The 14,703-nt window shown below is 37.5% G+C and overlaps 1 protein-coding gene across 3 annotated transcripts in view; it reads right to left on the bottom strand.

Moving 5' to 3' along the window:
* Positions 1–6,329: 6,329 nt before the first annotated feature.
* The window catches only part of LOC109098565 (rho guanine nucleotide exchange factor 10-like protein), a 111,388-nt gene continuing 103,014 nt past the window's right edge, over positions 6,330–14,703 (bottom strand). For all 3 annotated transcript variants that reach the window (XM_042734018.1, XM_042734019.1, XM_042734020.1), the window contains 2 exons: positions 13,966–14,088; positions 6,330–10,135 (listed from right to left, as the gene is read on the bottom strand). In XM_042734018.1, the coding sequence (XP_042589952.1) occupies positions 9,597–10,135; positions 13,966–14,088 (662 nt within the window). In that variant the 3' untranslated portion in view covers positions 6,330–9,596. The remainder of the gene's footprint in view (positions 10,136–13,965; positions 14,089–14,703) is intronic.

Raw genomic sequence — 14,703 nt, 5'->3', positions numbered from 1 at the left:
GGATATTGCTAGCAAATGCAAAGCAAACAAGCTGCAATTCTTTCAAGCATTTCCCATTTATGTCATTATCCACCTATTTCTCCTCTGGCTTTACTGCATTAAGTAAGGTAGTATGTGCAGTCAGCTGGTCATTACTGCAAAATAAACTCTGACGGCGAGAATAGGCCAAAAGTTGTGATAAGTGAAAAAGTGAAAGTGACATGACATACAGCCAAGTATGGTGACCCATACTCGGAATTTTAACCCATCCAATGTGCACACATACAGCAGTGAACACACACACACACCGTGAACACACACCCGGAGCAGTGGACAGCCATTTATGCTGCAGCGCCTGGGGAGCAGTTGGGGGTTCGGTGCCTTGCTCAAGGGCACCTCAGTCGTAGAATTCAAAACCCAGTGAGCACCTTCAATCACTCCCCCCACCTACAATTCCTGCCGGCCCGAGACTCAAACTTGCAACCCTTGGATTGCAAGTCCAACACTCTAACCGTTAGGCCACGACTTCCCCTATAGATGGTACATTATCCCATTTTTAAAAAGCTACTTACCAAGTAAATAAAAAAGGGCAAGAAATATTGAATTATCTCTTTTGTTAAACCGTGATCAGAGTGATATTTCTTTTATATCAGGAAGCTAATACTGAGCAACTGATTCCAGTTTGTTTTATGCTAGTAAGTTCCAAACACAGCCACTGAGTATTCCTGAATGAATCAATGGTTTTGAGTAAATAACTAAATGAATCACTCATAAACAAATTTGCTTGATGAATGAGTTAGTGTTTTAGAACAAATCAGCTGAGTGAATGATTCAATGACTAAAAACATTGATTGCATCTAAAATTGTTATATACTGTTAGAGTATGTACTTCTTTTGAATAAGTACTTACTTTCCAAAAGTTTGTTTAATATAGTATGAACAGAGTTGGGTATAACGCGTTGCACAGTAACACGTTACTGTAATCTAATGACTTTTCCTGGTAATGCAGTAAAGTAATCCGTTACATTTTAAATTTATCTAATTTGATTACAGTTACTAATGTCAATAAAATTATTTTAGTTAAGTTACAAATGCAGTGTTAAAAAATATGAAGTAAAAATCATGTTTTGCGCATCAGTATGCCCTTTAATAAATCACCAGGGAATACCAGATTAAATGCAGACGAGTCAGATGCAATGAAAGGTTGCCTATCATATTTTAAAATGTTGCAATCTACATATTTTAGCATTATAGTTTGGGAAAAGTTCAACAAGTGAATGTGTACAAGTTTATGTCACAGTAACACTAATATAAGTAAGAAAAAAATAAATGACTCGTCAGAATGAGATCATCCACTGGACTAAGCCGCGGTGGCATCACAATTCAAGGCTTATTCCTCACAGCGCATCATCTTCCAAAAATGAAAAGTAGCCGAGATTAACTTTGTTTACGGAGGTGATGATGTTTCGCATGGATGATTATCTTATAGCACGCGATGTGCGTGGGCATGATCACATTATAGGCGAGCTCAGACGGGAGAGATTGGAGTTCACGTTGGTTTCACACAGATTATTTTATCAGAGAATATTTGTTTTTGACATGACTTACTTCATTTAATAATAGACACTTCCAGCTTTCTTTAGATATACTGTATTTCTCATGTCATTTTCGTTTATTTTAGTGACTCGTTTCAGGAAGATATTCATGGGGACTGAGAATGTATTAAAAAAAAAGTTTTGTTGATATTGTGAGTGTAAAAAATAATACTTATGTAATTTTTCAGTCAAAATTAAAATAATGAAAGAATTTGAGTTTCTCTTTGTAGTGTATTTTTAGGTTTGATAACTTGAAAAGTAAATTAAACTTGAAAGTAACTTTAAAGTAAAGTAATTAGTAATCTAATTACTTTTAAATGCAGTAATCAGTAATGCAATCCAATTACAATTTTAAAGAAGTAATTAGTAATTTGTAGTGGATTACTTTTTTTGAGTAATTTACCCAACACTGAGTATAAATGTGTTTAGTATAAACGTAATCTGAACAGGCTACATTCGTCATAATGGATAGTAAAGTGTTCATCAGATGCGCACCTACTGTGAATACTGTGAATTTATGTCCACCTGTTTTTTCTCTTACTGTATAGTAGGTATGCATATTCGGATGTGGCCAAAAGCATTTTTAAATGAATCAATGTTTTTTAACAAATTATAGTAAAAGATTTAGTGAATGGATTTTTGTTTTGTTTGTTTTGCACTAATTGGTTTGTGAATCACAATTCAATGATTCAGCGGCTCAAACATAAAAACGGTCGCTTGTTTTGTTCCAGAATCAATGTTGTTGAACAAATCATTTGAATGAATGATTCAGTTATTCATTCAGCACGGTCACTTGCTGCCACCTACTGGTGTATTAATGTAACCTAAGAAAGAATCTGAAAAATCCCCACCACTAATGCACAGAAAGTGGACACTAAAGTATAGCCTATCTTTTATTAGAGGTGAACTATTCCATTAACCCCATATTGTCATACCGCAAGACAAGAAATCTTTGCTCTCTTAAAGTTCTCCATTCCAACTGATTCAGCTCTCTTTGTCAGGAAGACCTTGAATGAGTGCTTCTGAATGATTAGGCTGTGGTTTACATGTAAGCAAGCTTTCACGGTGGGAAGAACAAGCCAGGTGAAAAAGAGCTCTTCCATTAACATTCACTCACAGGCATCTTTGCTCGGGGTGCATCTGTCACACAAGAGTTAGTTGAAAATAAATGGCATGGGAATGCCATTTATTTGTCAGCTATGAGTGATGCGGTGCCTGATTCGGATCAGGCCACAGCACATCGTTGAACAACAGCCTCAGAAGGAATACCAGGGGAAAAGGTAAAGATTGCTTTGGCCCCTTGGTTATTGTTTTACAGGATGCGTCATATTTTTTGCTGTCCTGCAGAATCTGTTTAGACTTGTGTCAGATAAGACGATTATTACTCGTCCACGCTTTGAATCCAAATGCCACTGTTAGGGAAGCACAGGGAAAAACTGAAGGTCTTGAATGTTAATGTTCCTAGCTTGCAAAGCACTGGCTAACAAAACAAGCATTTTATCTACTTGAAACAGGTCCACTTGAAGAAGACAAAGAGTGCAGGTGAAACATTTTTGAGCTTTGGAGGTTGAAAAAAGCACAGAGCACAAAATGCTGAGTTTATTTTCTCAAGGAAAGAAGAGGTTTTCGAAATGACAGGATGACGCACAGTGTTACCCTAAGTTTTTCTGGTTTCTAAGACTCAATATATTTAAATACCAACACAAAATATCAAACCAAATAGCATTATATATTGTAAACAGTGACTGAGTGCTATATAACTTTTTATCAATGGAGGCCAAAGTCTAAAGGCTTCCTAAAAGGATTGTGCTTTGGCTTTCCCCCTTCCCTTCTCTATCCACAGAGATGTTCAAGGGGAATAGCAGTGGTAAAACACAGTGGAATCCGAACCCAGCAATATTTTATGGTTTGCAATGGTGAAATAACAATAAAGAAATAAATATTCTGAAGACATGTAATAACTTCAGATTTTATTAACATTTAATTCTTCCATTTTTTTCCACCTCAAAATTTTGAGTAGGCTGTGCCTCCCTTTCTTCCCAACGAGCCGCCATGGCAATCTGCACCTTTCAAGCAAACCATGTTGTAAAAATAAGCTTTTTAGGTTTCAAATGATAAAACAATAGACATTGTTCAAAATGGTGAAGGAAATTAAGACATGCTCTGGTTGTCAAATGTTAGTGAAGTATAATTAAAAGTTTATGAAAAGAAAAGTTACTTCACAGAAACGTTTCATATTCGCAGATCCCACTAGGTTTGATATTTGCTAATAGAATAAAACATTCAAACAAGTCTCACTACTTTTTGGGCCAATGTATTATATATAAGATGGATATGCCACAAGTCTCCTCATGGTGGGTGTATAACCCAGCGTGGGATGATCAAATTTTCATTCATTTGTGCGTTTCATTGGTTCCAAATAAAAGATTTTTTTTACCAACCATTGGAGCCAATGGTCAGAGAGTCCAACAGAGAGAAATTAACAATTGATAGACCTGTGATTTAGAAAATGCCATTCAGATGCAGTGGCGTGTTTTCTTTCAAGCCGCCAGTAACAATTCATGCTCAAAACTGTCATCCTTCAATACATCACCGTTCACACAGATCTGATCAACATTATTATATTTCATCCAAACATCACAGATACTAAATGGCTTGGTCACAAGCCACAGGCCTTTTTAACACATATTAATGGAAAAAGACAGATATGGGCAACAGAGAAGTAGTCTTTTGCATTCTCTGTATGAGAATTTTGCATTCTCTGTGACTTTTATCAAAAATAAAACAAGCTTTCAACAGCAGAATATTCATCTGCATGCAAATGATTCCTAAACCTTTAGAAGAAACATGCAGTTTGCTCACAGCTGTGTTGCATGATAGGTGAAATTCTCAGGACACCATTAGTAGCACAATATGCACATGTATCTGCTGTTTGCGCTGTGTTTGTCAGCCAAAACGCTTGCGCTGCAACCTGCCTCTCTTTGTTGACTCCAAGGCAAAAGTGTGGCTGGTATACGGGTCGTTCTAGAGCTAAATTCCATTTTAGAATGCAATTCAGCACTGCTGTACAATCGCTGGCTTAGGTTGGGTGAATAAACTGTTCGCACCCATCCTGCATTACGGACTGACTCAGCATGTGGCACCATGTGATCTCGGTTTTGTATGTGCTGCGACTGTCCCACTGGAATATTTTACAAGGGTTCACAGGAAATGAGCAAATGACTTATGCAAATTGAAAAGCAATTGAAATCACCACTGCTGTGACTGGCTTTTTCAGCAAAGATGAATGTGTTTGTAATGACGTGGCAAATTTCTCATATTGTGGGTGACGCATGGCCATTTAAGCCAAATGGGTAGGCTTAAAACTGCAAAGGGCAATGCCAAGGTCATGTTCTGACACAGAATTGTCTTGTGTTAATATACCGACACAATTTATTATGAAAACGAATCATTCTAAAGTGCCTTCTTTTTTTCAAAGTTGCCTAAAAATGCTGTAAGAGATTTTTAGTACACTAGTCACACAACACTGAGTAAGTGCAAATAAGATTGACCTTAAAAGTAAATATGCAGAGTATCGGAAACTTGTTTGATGTTTTTCTCCCCAGCAAATAACATGCCTGGGTGATTTTCTTGTCTAACGAACAAAACATCTCAGGGAAACAGCATGTAAGCACAGCTGTTTCACAGAACTGTGATCTCCAATCAATTTGATCGCAAATCACATTGTGCTCAGCACAACTGCAAACACCCTTCATGCTGTAAACTACACTAACTTGGGTTTAAGTGGGTTCTCTGCCGTGTATCTGCCTAGACCAGCGTTCTGAAGCCAGCAGGGCTAGGATGAAGAGATTCAGCGGGAGCTTTGGTCTGTCCTCGCAACCCAGAACCTCCATTCCACTCTCACAGCTGTGTTTACACCTCTCATGTACCATCTGAATACACCCAAGAGTCCTTAGGTTAGAAGTACCTCTTTTTCCACCAAAACGGTGTTGGTGCTCAACAAGAGGAACTTGCTCATTTCCTCTGATTTGACAGATGAATTATGACATAACTGACCACAAACAAACAGCACAGTTTTGTGTTCATAATACACTCTTAGAAAAGCTACATAGATGTCACTGGGGCAGTAGGTAAAAGTTACATCTTTGCAACTTATTTGTCCCTAAACGTTACATATGAGTACCTTAAAGGTACATAGTAGTACTTTAAAATAACATATTTCTACCTGAAGTGCATATATTAGTACCTTTTTTTCAGAGGGTAGCATGCATTAACATAATACTCCTACTATTAATGCAGTTTGCAAATTAGGACACTATGAATAATTCAAATCCAGAACAAATTCCATTAAAAATTTTCATACATCTGCTGAGTACAGAGGTGCTGAACTGTGTTGCACAAAAGTGATCATTTTCAAATCTAAGATGTTCTGGCAGCGGCAACGGTCGAGTTTGTCACCATCCCAACATGCATACATTTATTCAGAACTGACCTTTCGCTAAAGAGCTTCTGGGTTTTTCCAGTGTGGCATGTCATTTAATGCACTGTACTTATCCACCATCTCTGTGTAAATCATATGTAATCACAGGGATTTTTGCTTTTGTGAGGGTCAACAACAGATGGGAAAAAAGCACGGCCCTGCATAAATTTGTCAGCTTAGCAGCAGCCAAGAACTCTCTGGGTTTGCCATCTTATTTCATACATTTACTTTAGACTAATAAAGTGCACTGCTGTTTACAAGAATCACACACAGAGGTAGATTTATTGCTTTTATTTTAGTAACAGTGAATTGACAAACATGAGGCTACATTTTATTAGCATAAACAAATCCTAAACATTCAGTGCATTTGGGACACAAATGGAAACTTCAAGTGGTTACTTTATATGGATGGATAATGCACAATTTGTATTATTCATGTTAAATTTAATTCACTTTTACTTATGAATTTCATATCCAAACAATGAATGACTGCTGTAGCACTACAGTTATTACATTCAGTGGGATATTATGGCCTTCATAAATGTTTGATGTTATAATGCAAAAACATAAAAAAGCAATTTAAGTTTAACAGTTTTAATAAAAGTTTGCAGTACCAAGACCAATTATACATTTCGTACATTCATAATGTTGCATGGTATGAAAAATGCATGATGACAAAGTGGTGAGGGGTGGAAAAATAAACCATTTAACTATATTATTCAGCAGCTATTTCTGAGAAATTTTAGTTTAATACAGTTTATTTGCTGTCTCCAAAAAAGATTAAAACAGCCTAAGGTGGTTTGCTGGTCTATGCTGGTTCAGCAGGGCTCCAAGTTTGGCCAAGCTGGTGTTTAAACAGAGCTTTTTAGAGCAGTATTCATTAATGAGTTTATTATTTATTTACTTGTTCGTTTGTACCAAAAGCAACATCAAACTATTCCCTTTTACACAATACAATGTGCATCTGGCACAATTCCTAATGGAAGACTGGAAGACAACGTCTTAAATGTAGATCAAACAAGGAAAAAGAATGAGGGTAACCAACTGTAGCTTGCAGATGGAACTGCAATATTACACAAAATATCAGCAGTGAACACCCTTCAACAAGATCAAATAAACATCAAAAGCTTCACAAGATCCCCAACTTTCCTGCAATTAGTGGTGCTTGTATCTTTCTACAACCAGCTGCTAATGAACTTGCTTGTTAAGTAATGGTGATTTAAGCAGACGTTTCAAATGACTGCCATATGGTGAAAATGTTTTCAGGTTGTGTACATAAGAAAAAACGTGTCCGCTAAAAAGATTTTTAATGAGGCTTCACCATTCACCATATAAATGTAGGCCTTCAATTGTTTTGAAATCCATTTTTAACATTGACTCACACAGCACTGACCTGCACAGGCTTGACTTCATGCGTTCACATTATCAAGAGTCAAAGGGTGAGAGTATTCTCAGAGTGACTGCACAAAAGCATAAAAAACCCCTTTCACTTTACTTTTCACTTTCCACTGATATGATTTTTTTCTTTCTTTTTTTTTTTCAGATGCAGGGGAATGAAATAATAATAATAATAATAAAAAACCTCAGCAGCTTTGGTGCTTTGGTGTGGTAAATTCATGATTCACTAAAGGCTGACCGGACTAAGGCCTCAAGGAAATGTTCTATTTGAATAGTTTAGGCCCTGATTACGGTGAAGTCTGAGATTAAATACATGGATTTAAATTCTCTACTGGTAAGGAAACACCTTCCAGGTACTGTACAGGAATGAGTGACAGAAGCTGAATTAAGCGAGAATTTATTACTCTGAGCCTATTAGTTATGGAATATTCTTATTAGAGGACCTGGATTTCTCAAGATCGCAAGGTCATTTAATATAGAAGACATTTTTTTTTCTGGGAAAGTGAACAGTCTAAGAGTCTCACATTTTGTACCACACATGCCCAGCGAAAAGGGAAAGTTCACTCTGAAATGAAAATTCTGTAATTTACTTCTCCTCATGTCATTCCAAACCCATATTACTTTGTTTCTTGCAAATATCCTGGTCACCATTCTTCTGTATAATAAAACTGAGGACTGGAGCTGTCAGGCTCCAAAAATGACCAAAAAAATAAAATAAAATAAAAAAATAACATATATATATATACACACACACACAAACCATAAAAGTGGTGATATCTTTGTATAGATGGGTATCGTTAAGGTTTTAACGGCATGCCGATACTGCTTATCAATCCAATACTTCAACGATATTCTTATATAATAAAGTAAAACAAAAATTCAATGAAATAAAGTAATAATATTTCATCTTATTACTTTATTATAAGTAATCTTTGAATTGAATCTTTGTTTTACTGAAATAAAGTAAAACAAAGATTCAATGAAATAAATAGTGTTTTAACTTTTCCATATAAGTCTACTAACATTACTGTTCAGGTAAGTAATATAGCCTACAAAAGAAATCTAATAAAGTAATCAAATGTAAAGGAACACTGCATAGTTTTCACTGTATGAATTAATAGATTAATGCTTATTAAAGATAAAGTTATTCAGATTGAGAGCTGTGATTTTCTCTTTGCATTTTGTTGTTTGATTAACATTGGCCCGAGCACCAGTCACTGCTGTCACTTTAAGATAATATATATTGACACACATCGGATTTTCTCCCAACTGTTCACGTCCACTTAAGACATAAACTGTGTTTAAGTGAACACTCTCCAAGCTGGCCATTTTGACCTATTCTGTGTGTATTTGATCACTTGGATGTTCACCCGAAGCCCAAAGTGTAATTTGCTTGTCAAGTTGCAGTCCGTATTGGAGCACGCACACATATTTCTGCCTGGGGAACAGCATCTCTTGCACGGATTGTTGTGCTTTCAATGTTTTACTATCAAACATGTCCCACAATTTAACAACCGTAAAGACGGTATTTTACAACAATCACAGATTGTGCTGATTCTGACATTAAGTTTGGGTTTTAGGGAGGAACGAATGTGCATCGTTGTTCAGGAAAGTTAACGGCTAGTAGTTAATAGTTTTACCTCATATTGTCTTTTTTATAATCCTTAGAAGCCAAAAGGTAAATAAAAATAAAATTAGCTTAATATTACAACCACAGGCCTGAAGTGTAAGCAGACGTTTGAATGTTTTTTTGTTTATTATATCATTCACTGTTATTACCCTAGTGATGCCTGAACTGTAAAATGACTTGAGTCCGATCTTTTCAAAGAATCAGTTGAGATTACAAAATTGATCTGGATGATCTGTTCATGAATTGGTTCTCAAGACAGGAAAATTATCAGAGAAATGACTCCTTAAACTTTAAAAGGACTGTTCATCACTGTTTGATGATAACTTGGGAGGATGAGACAATTTCATGGCAACTTTTCTATCTTTTATGAAGCTTTCATTCATTTTAACAGAGCTGAAAAGAGTGACCAGTACATTAATTAAAAAAAAAGTCATTCAGGTGTGGAATGACATACAGTATGGGTAAGTAAATTGTCAAAATTTTCATTTCACAATTCCTTAAACACAATTTCAGCTCAAACCGTGAGAGGAAGCTGCCAGATCATAAGTGTGGTTTCTGCGGTGGTCGCCACAGAACCCTCCCTCAGTCGGCGGAAGCCCTTCCCGCCCGAGATGACTGCTACTGAGGTAACCCTATTCCTCTTTACCCCGTCCCTCTCGCAGGATCGACCCCTGACCCACATGTCTGGATCATCGCTGAGTTCGTATATGGAGCCGTCTTCCATGCTGTGCTCCAAAGATTCTAAAGACGAGTCCGAGGCTTCGTCCCCTCTCGCGGTTAATGGTCGCCCGGGCAAACCCGAGGTTGAGCGGAGGCGGTACTGTAGCAACACCCCACTCCGCCCCTTCCCTTTACCATCCACTTGGGCGGAAATACTGGGCTGCTGGAGAGATTCCTGAGAGGACGAGTCACTGCGGTCCTCCACTCCACAGGCCGAGTCATGCCCTTCCACCATAGAATCCCGCTTCAGAAGATCAGGAGACAAACTGCTGGAAAGACCAACTAAGAAATCCACAGGCCCGCAGTGTGCATTAAGAGATGTCATCCCCTTACCTGCGCCACATTGAAAGAGAGCTCAAATTGCTTTAATCAGTAAAAAGCAGCAATGCCAGAGGGTCAGAGAAACCTTAAAATTTGATAACTCATTTCCATTATTACTCATATTACTTACTGAAATGACTTTGAATTAAAGGAATAGCTCAGATAATTGGTCATTATTTGGTCATCATCCTCGGTTTTTCCTATCCCCTATAGCTTTTTCTTTTTTTCTTTCATGGAACATGAAGAAATTTTTATGATTTTTTCCATATAAAGAAAAGGTCCATATTAGAGGGGAAACACCATAAAAGGTAGTTCATATGATTTTTAAATTTAAAGAAGTTTAAGGGGAAAAAAAAATAATTCATTCATTTATTCAGCAAGGAGATGTTCTTCACAAAAAACAACAACAAAAAAAAATGCATCATGGTTTCCACAAAGATACTGAGTAGCAACTCAACATTTTAGAATTTCTAAAGGATTATGTGTTACAAAAGACTGGAGTAATGACTACTACATGAACTAATAACATTTTATAATAAAATAAAATACAAAATTCTTTCATTTAAAATTGTTACAATATTTTACACTATTATTGTTTTACTGCATTTTTGATTAATTAAATGCAGACTTAGCGATTAAATATGACACTGATAAGTGTGTCATGTTAAGCTGGATATAAAATATTTGGTCACAAGACACGTTGAACTACTTCATGACACTTGTATGATGCGTTTTGTTCTTTCAGGATCTTTGCAAAAAAGCTTTGTAAAAACTCTTCAAGATTTTAAATTTGTGTGCCACTGAAAAAAACCCCCCCAAAAAAAAACAAACAAACAAAGGAGTTTTAAAGGGGTCATATGATGCGATTTCAATTTTTTTCTCTCTCTTTGAAGTGTTACAAGCTCTTGGTGCATAAACAGAAGATCTGTAAATTTGCAAAGACTAAAGTCTCAAATCCAAAGAGATATTCTTTAGTCAACAACACCCTCCTAAAACGGCTCGTTCTAACACGCCCCCAATCTCTGTCACTATGTGGGAAGATTTGCATAACACCGCTCAAATGTTAACGCAAAGAAAGAAGGCTTAACTTTTATTCTCGGTGTAGTGTTGTTGCCGCGCCCCCATGTTGTGGAGATGCTATGTGTTTCATTGTGAAAGCGAAACTACTTTGTTTGGCCTTACAAAAGAGGACGATATTTGCTTCGTCATGCCTAGGGCTGAGGCGTGCTGGTAGCTGAGGAAATATATCAACTTCACACTGTGGATGGCCGGATCGGCTTTCACCGTGGACAAAGTGGAGTCCATCCCGTGGTCATCATGTGTTCTTCGTCGAATCTGCTGGTCACGCTGTTCTCAAGCCGGCCGTGTGTTTCGTTGAGAAAGCGAAACTACTTTGTTTGGCCTTCTAAAAGAGGACACGACTAGAAATCAGTGGTTAAGTTGTATTTACAACACTGTTCCAGATTCATTCGACCCAAATATTCAGATATGTGCAATGCATTTTATGGAGGGCTGTTTTCTGATCCTGGGAGAGTATGTTAGACTACAATGCCAGCTGTTCTGACTCACAGTTTGTAAGTACGTTTTTTTATATTTAAAGAATTTGTCACTGATGATTCAAACGCAAGTTTTGAGCAGTGTAGAGTAGCACTTGTTGTTTGCCATTTCTCCAATCACAAATGCAGACATGGTTTTATGTTTACGTGGCGCGATGCAACGAAACTCTTAAAAAGACAGTATAAGTCATTATAATCCATAATTATGTCCCCACTGGATGCAACAAATGCCTCATTTGTAATGGGTTTTATTGGTTTTGTCTGGTCTTGCCGGGAGATGGCATCACAGTATGTTAAGGGGCGTAACATTTCCGTCACACACTTGAGGTATTCAGCCAATCCCAACGCACTGGATAGCTGGCCAATCAGAGCACACCTCACTTTTCAGACCGATGAGCTTTGTAAAAATCGATACGATTCAGAAAGGAGGGCATAGAGGAGAAACAGTACGTGGGAAATAATGTGTTTTTTGAACCTTAAACCGCATGAACACATTTCATTACACCAAATACAGGTGCTTCTCAATGAAATAGAATGTCATGAAAAAGTTCAGTTATTTTAGTAATTCAACTCAAATTGTGAAACTCGTGTATTAAATAAATTCAGTGCACACAGACTGAAGTAGTTTAAGTCTTTGGTTCTTTTCATTGTGATGATTTAGGCTCACATTTAACAAAAACCCACCAATTCACCATCTCAACAAATTAGAATACTTCATAAGACCAATAAAAAAAAACATTTTTTGTGAATTGTTGGCCTTCTGCAAAGTATGTTAATTTACTGTTCATGTACTCAATACTTGGTAGGGGCTCCTTTTGCTTTAATTACTGCCTCAATTCGGCGTGGCATGGAGGTGATCAGTTTGTGGCACTGCTGAGGTGGTATGGAAGCCCAGGTTTCTTTGACAGTGGCCTTCAGCTCATCTGCATTGTTTGGTCTCTTGTTTCTCATTTTCCTCTTGACAATACCCCATAGATTCTCTATGGTGTTCAGGTCTGGTAAGTTTGCTGGCCAGTCAAGCACACCAACACCATGGTCATTTAACCAACTTTTGGTTCTTTTGGCAGTGTGGGCAGGGGCCAAATCCTGCTGGAAAATGAAATTAGCATCTTCAAAAATCTGGTCAGCAGAAGGAAGCATGAAGTGCTCCAAAATTTCTTGGTAAATGGGTGCAGTGACTTTGGTTTCCCAAAAAAACACAGTGGACCAACACCAGCAGATGACATTGCACCCCAAATCATCACAGACTGTGGAAACTTAACACTGGACTTTAAGCAACTTGGGCTATGAGCTTCTCCACCCTTCCTCCAGACTCTAGGACCTTTGTTTCCAAATGAAATACAAAACTTGCTCTCATCTGAAAAGAGGACTTTTGACCACTGGGCAACAGTCCAGTTCTTCTTCTTTTCCTTAGCCCAGGTAAAACGCCACAGGAGTGGCTTAACAAGAGGAATAAGACAACTGTATCCAAATTCCTTGACACGTCTGTGTGTGGTGGGTCTTGATGCCTTAACCCCAGCCTCAGTCCATTCCTTGTGAAGTTCACTCAAATTCTTGAATCGATTTTGCTTGACAATCCTCATAAGGCTGCGCTTCTCTCGGTTGGTTGTGGATCTTTTTCTTCCACACTTTTTCCTTCCACTCAACTTTCTGTTAACATGCTTGGATACAGCACTCTGTGAACAGCCAGCTTCTTTGGCAATGAATGTCTGTGGCTCCTTGTGAAGGGTGTCAATGATTGTCTTCTGGACAACTGTCAGATCAGCAGTCTTCCCCATGATTGTGTAACCTAGAGAACCAAACTGAGAGACTATTTTGAAGGCTCAGGAAACCTTTGCAGGTGTTTTGAGTTGATAAGTTGATTGGCATGTCACCATATTTTAATTTGTTGAGATAGTGAATTGGTGGGTTTTTGTTAAATGTGAGCCAAAATCATCACAATTAAAAGAACTAAAGACTTAAACTACTTCAGTCTGTGTGCATTGAATTTATTAAACACTAGTTTCACAATTTAATTTGAATTACTGAAACAAACTTTTAACAATATTCTAATTCATTGAGAAGCACCTGTACACAAAATAATGTTCTTTTTAGCAACATCATATGACCCCTCTAAACATGATGGTGAGTAAATAATGACAGAAGTTATAGTTTAGAGTAAACTATTCTTTTAACAAAGGAAACATTACGTAATGAATCATTATGTACTTGTCCTATCATTGTGCAAGAGACTTTCCAAAAGGACTAAAGGCACTTATGTATAATGAAGAGCCACCATCTGTGTACCTGTAATTTTGGGGATGCCCTCCAGCTTGGGCACAGGCAGGGTGATGATAATGCCCTGGGCAGTTCCCACCCACAGCAGTCCCTGGCAAATCAGCAGGCTGGTTACTCTCATGTTCTTCTGACCTCTAAAGAAAAATACAGGTGTCACCAACAAAAAAAAAAAAAAAAAAAAAAAAAAAAAAAAAAAAAAAAAACTTTCTTTAGTCAGCCCGTTTATATCTATGCAGTATGATGCATTTTTACAAACACTGAAAACCACTTTCCTGCTTGCATATCAACAATTATTGTATCCTTGGAGACTCAGATTAAAACCCAGCACACTGCTGATTGCCCCCTCACACTTGTGCTTCTCTCATCAGCTTTATTTAACTGGTCAATTATAGCAGTGTGTAGGTATGACAACATTAAAATCGCTGTTTAGACAAAAAACAACATGGAACATTTAAACGACTTAATTCACAGTGCTCAAATCCCTGACCCTGGGTCTTTAGACATCAGAAAACAACACAGCATAATTAAATCAAAGAAAAACAGCACTGCAGAGACTTCAGCAAACATGGATGGTGGCCGCATGCTCGTATTATAAAGCTCGCTTTGCATGAGTGATCGGCAAGTGGCTAATTGATTCCTTTTCACGGCGTGCTGTCTTTAGGTTACTATAGTGCTTGGGGAGTCTTTTGCTAATGTGTAAATGAAGCATTTTCAGTATGGTAGTTAGTCACCAGGAAATCACTGAAG

The sequence above is a fragment of the Cyprinus carpio genome, chromosome B11 (genome assembly GCF_018340385.1).
Source record: "Cyprinus carpio isolate SPL01 chromosome B11, ASM1834038v1, whole genome shotgun sequence".
Taxonomy (NCBI): Eukaryota; Metazoa; Chordata; class Actinopteri; order Cypriniformes; family Cyprinidae; genus Cyprinus; species Cyprinus carpio.
The sequence above is the reverse complement of the archived record's forward strand: the minus strand, read 5'-3'. Positions and strand labels throughout refer to the sequence as shown.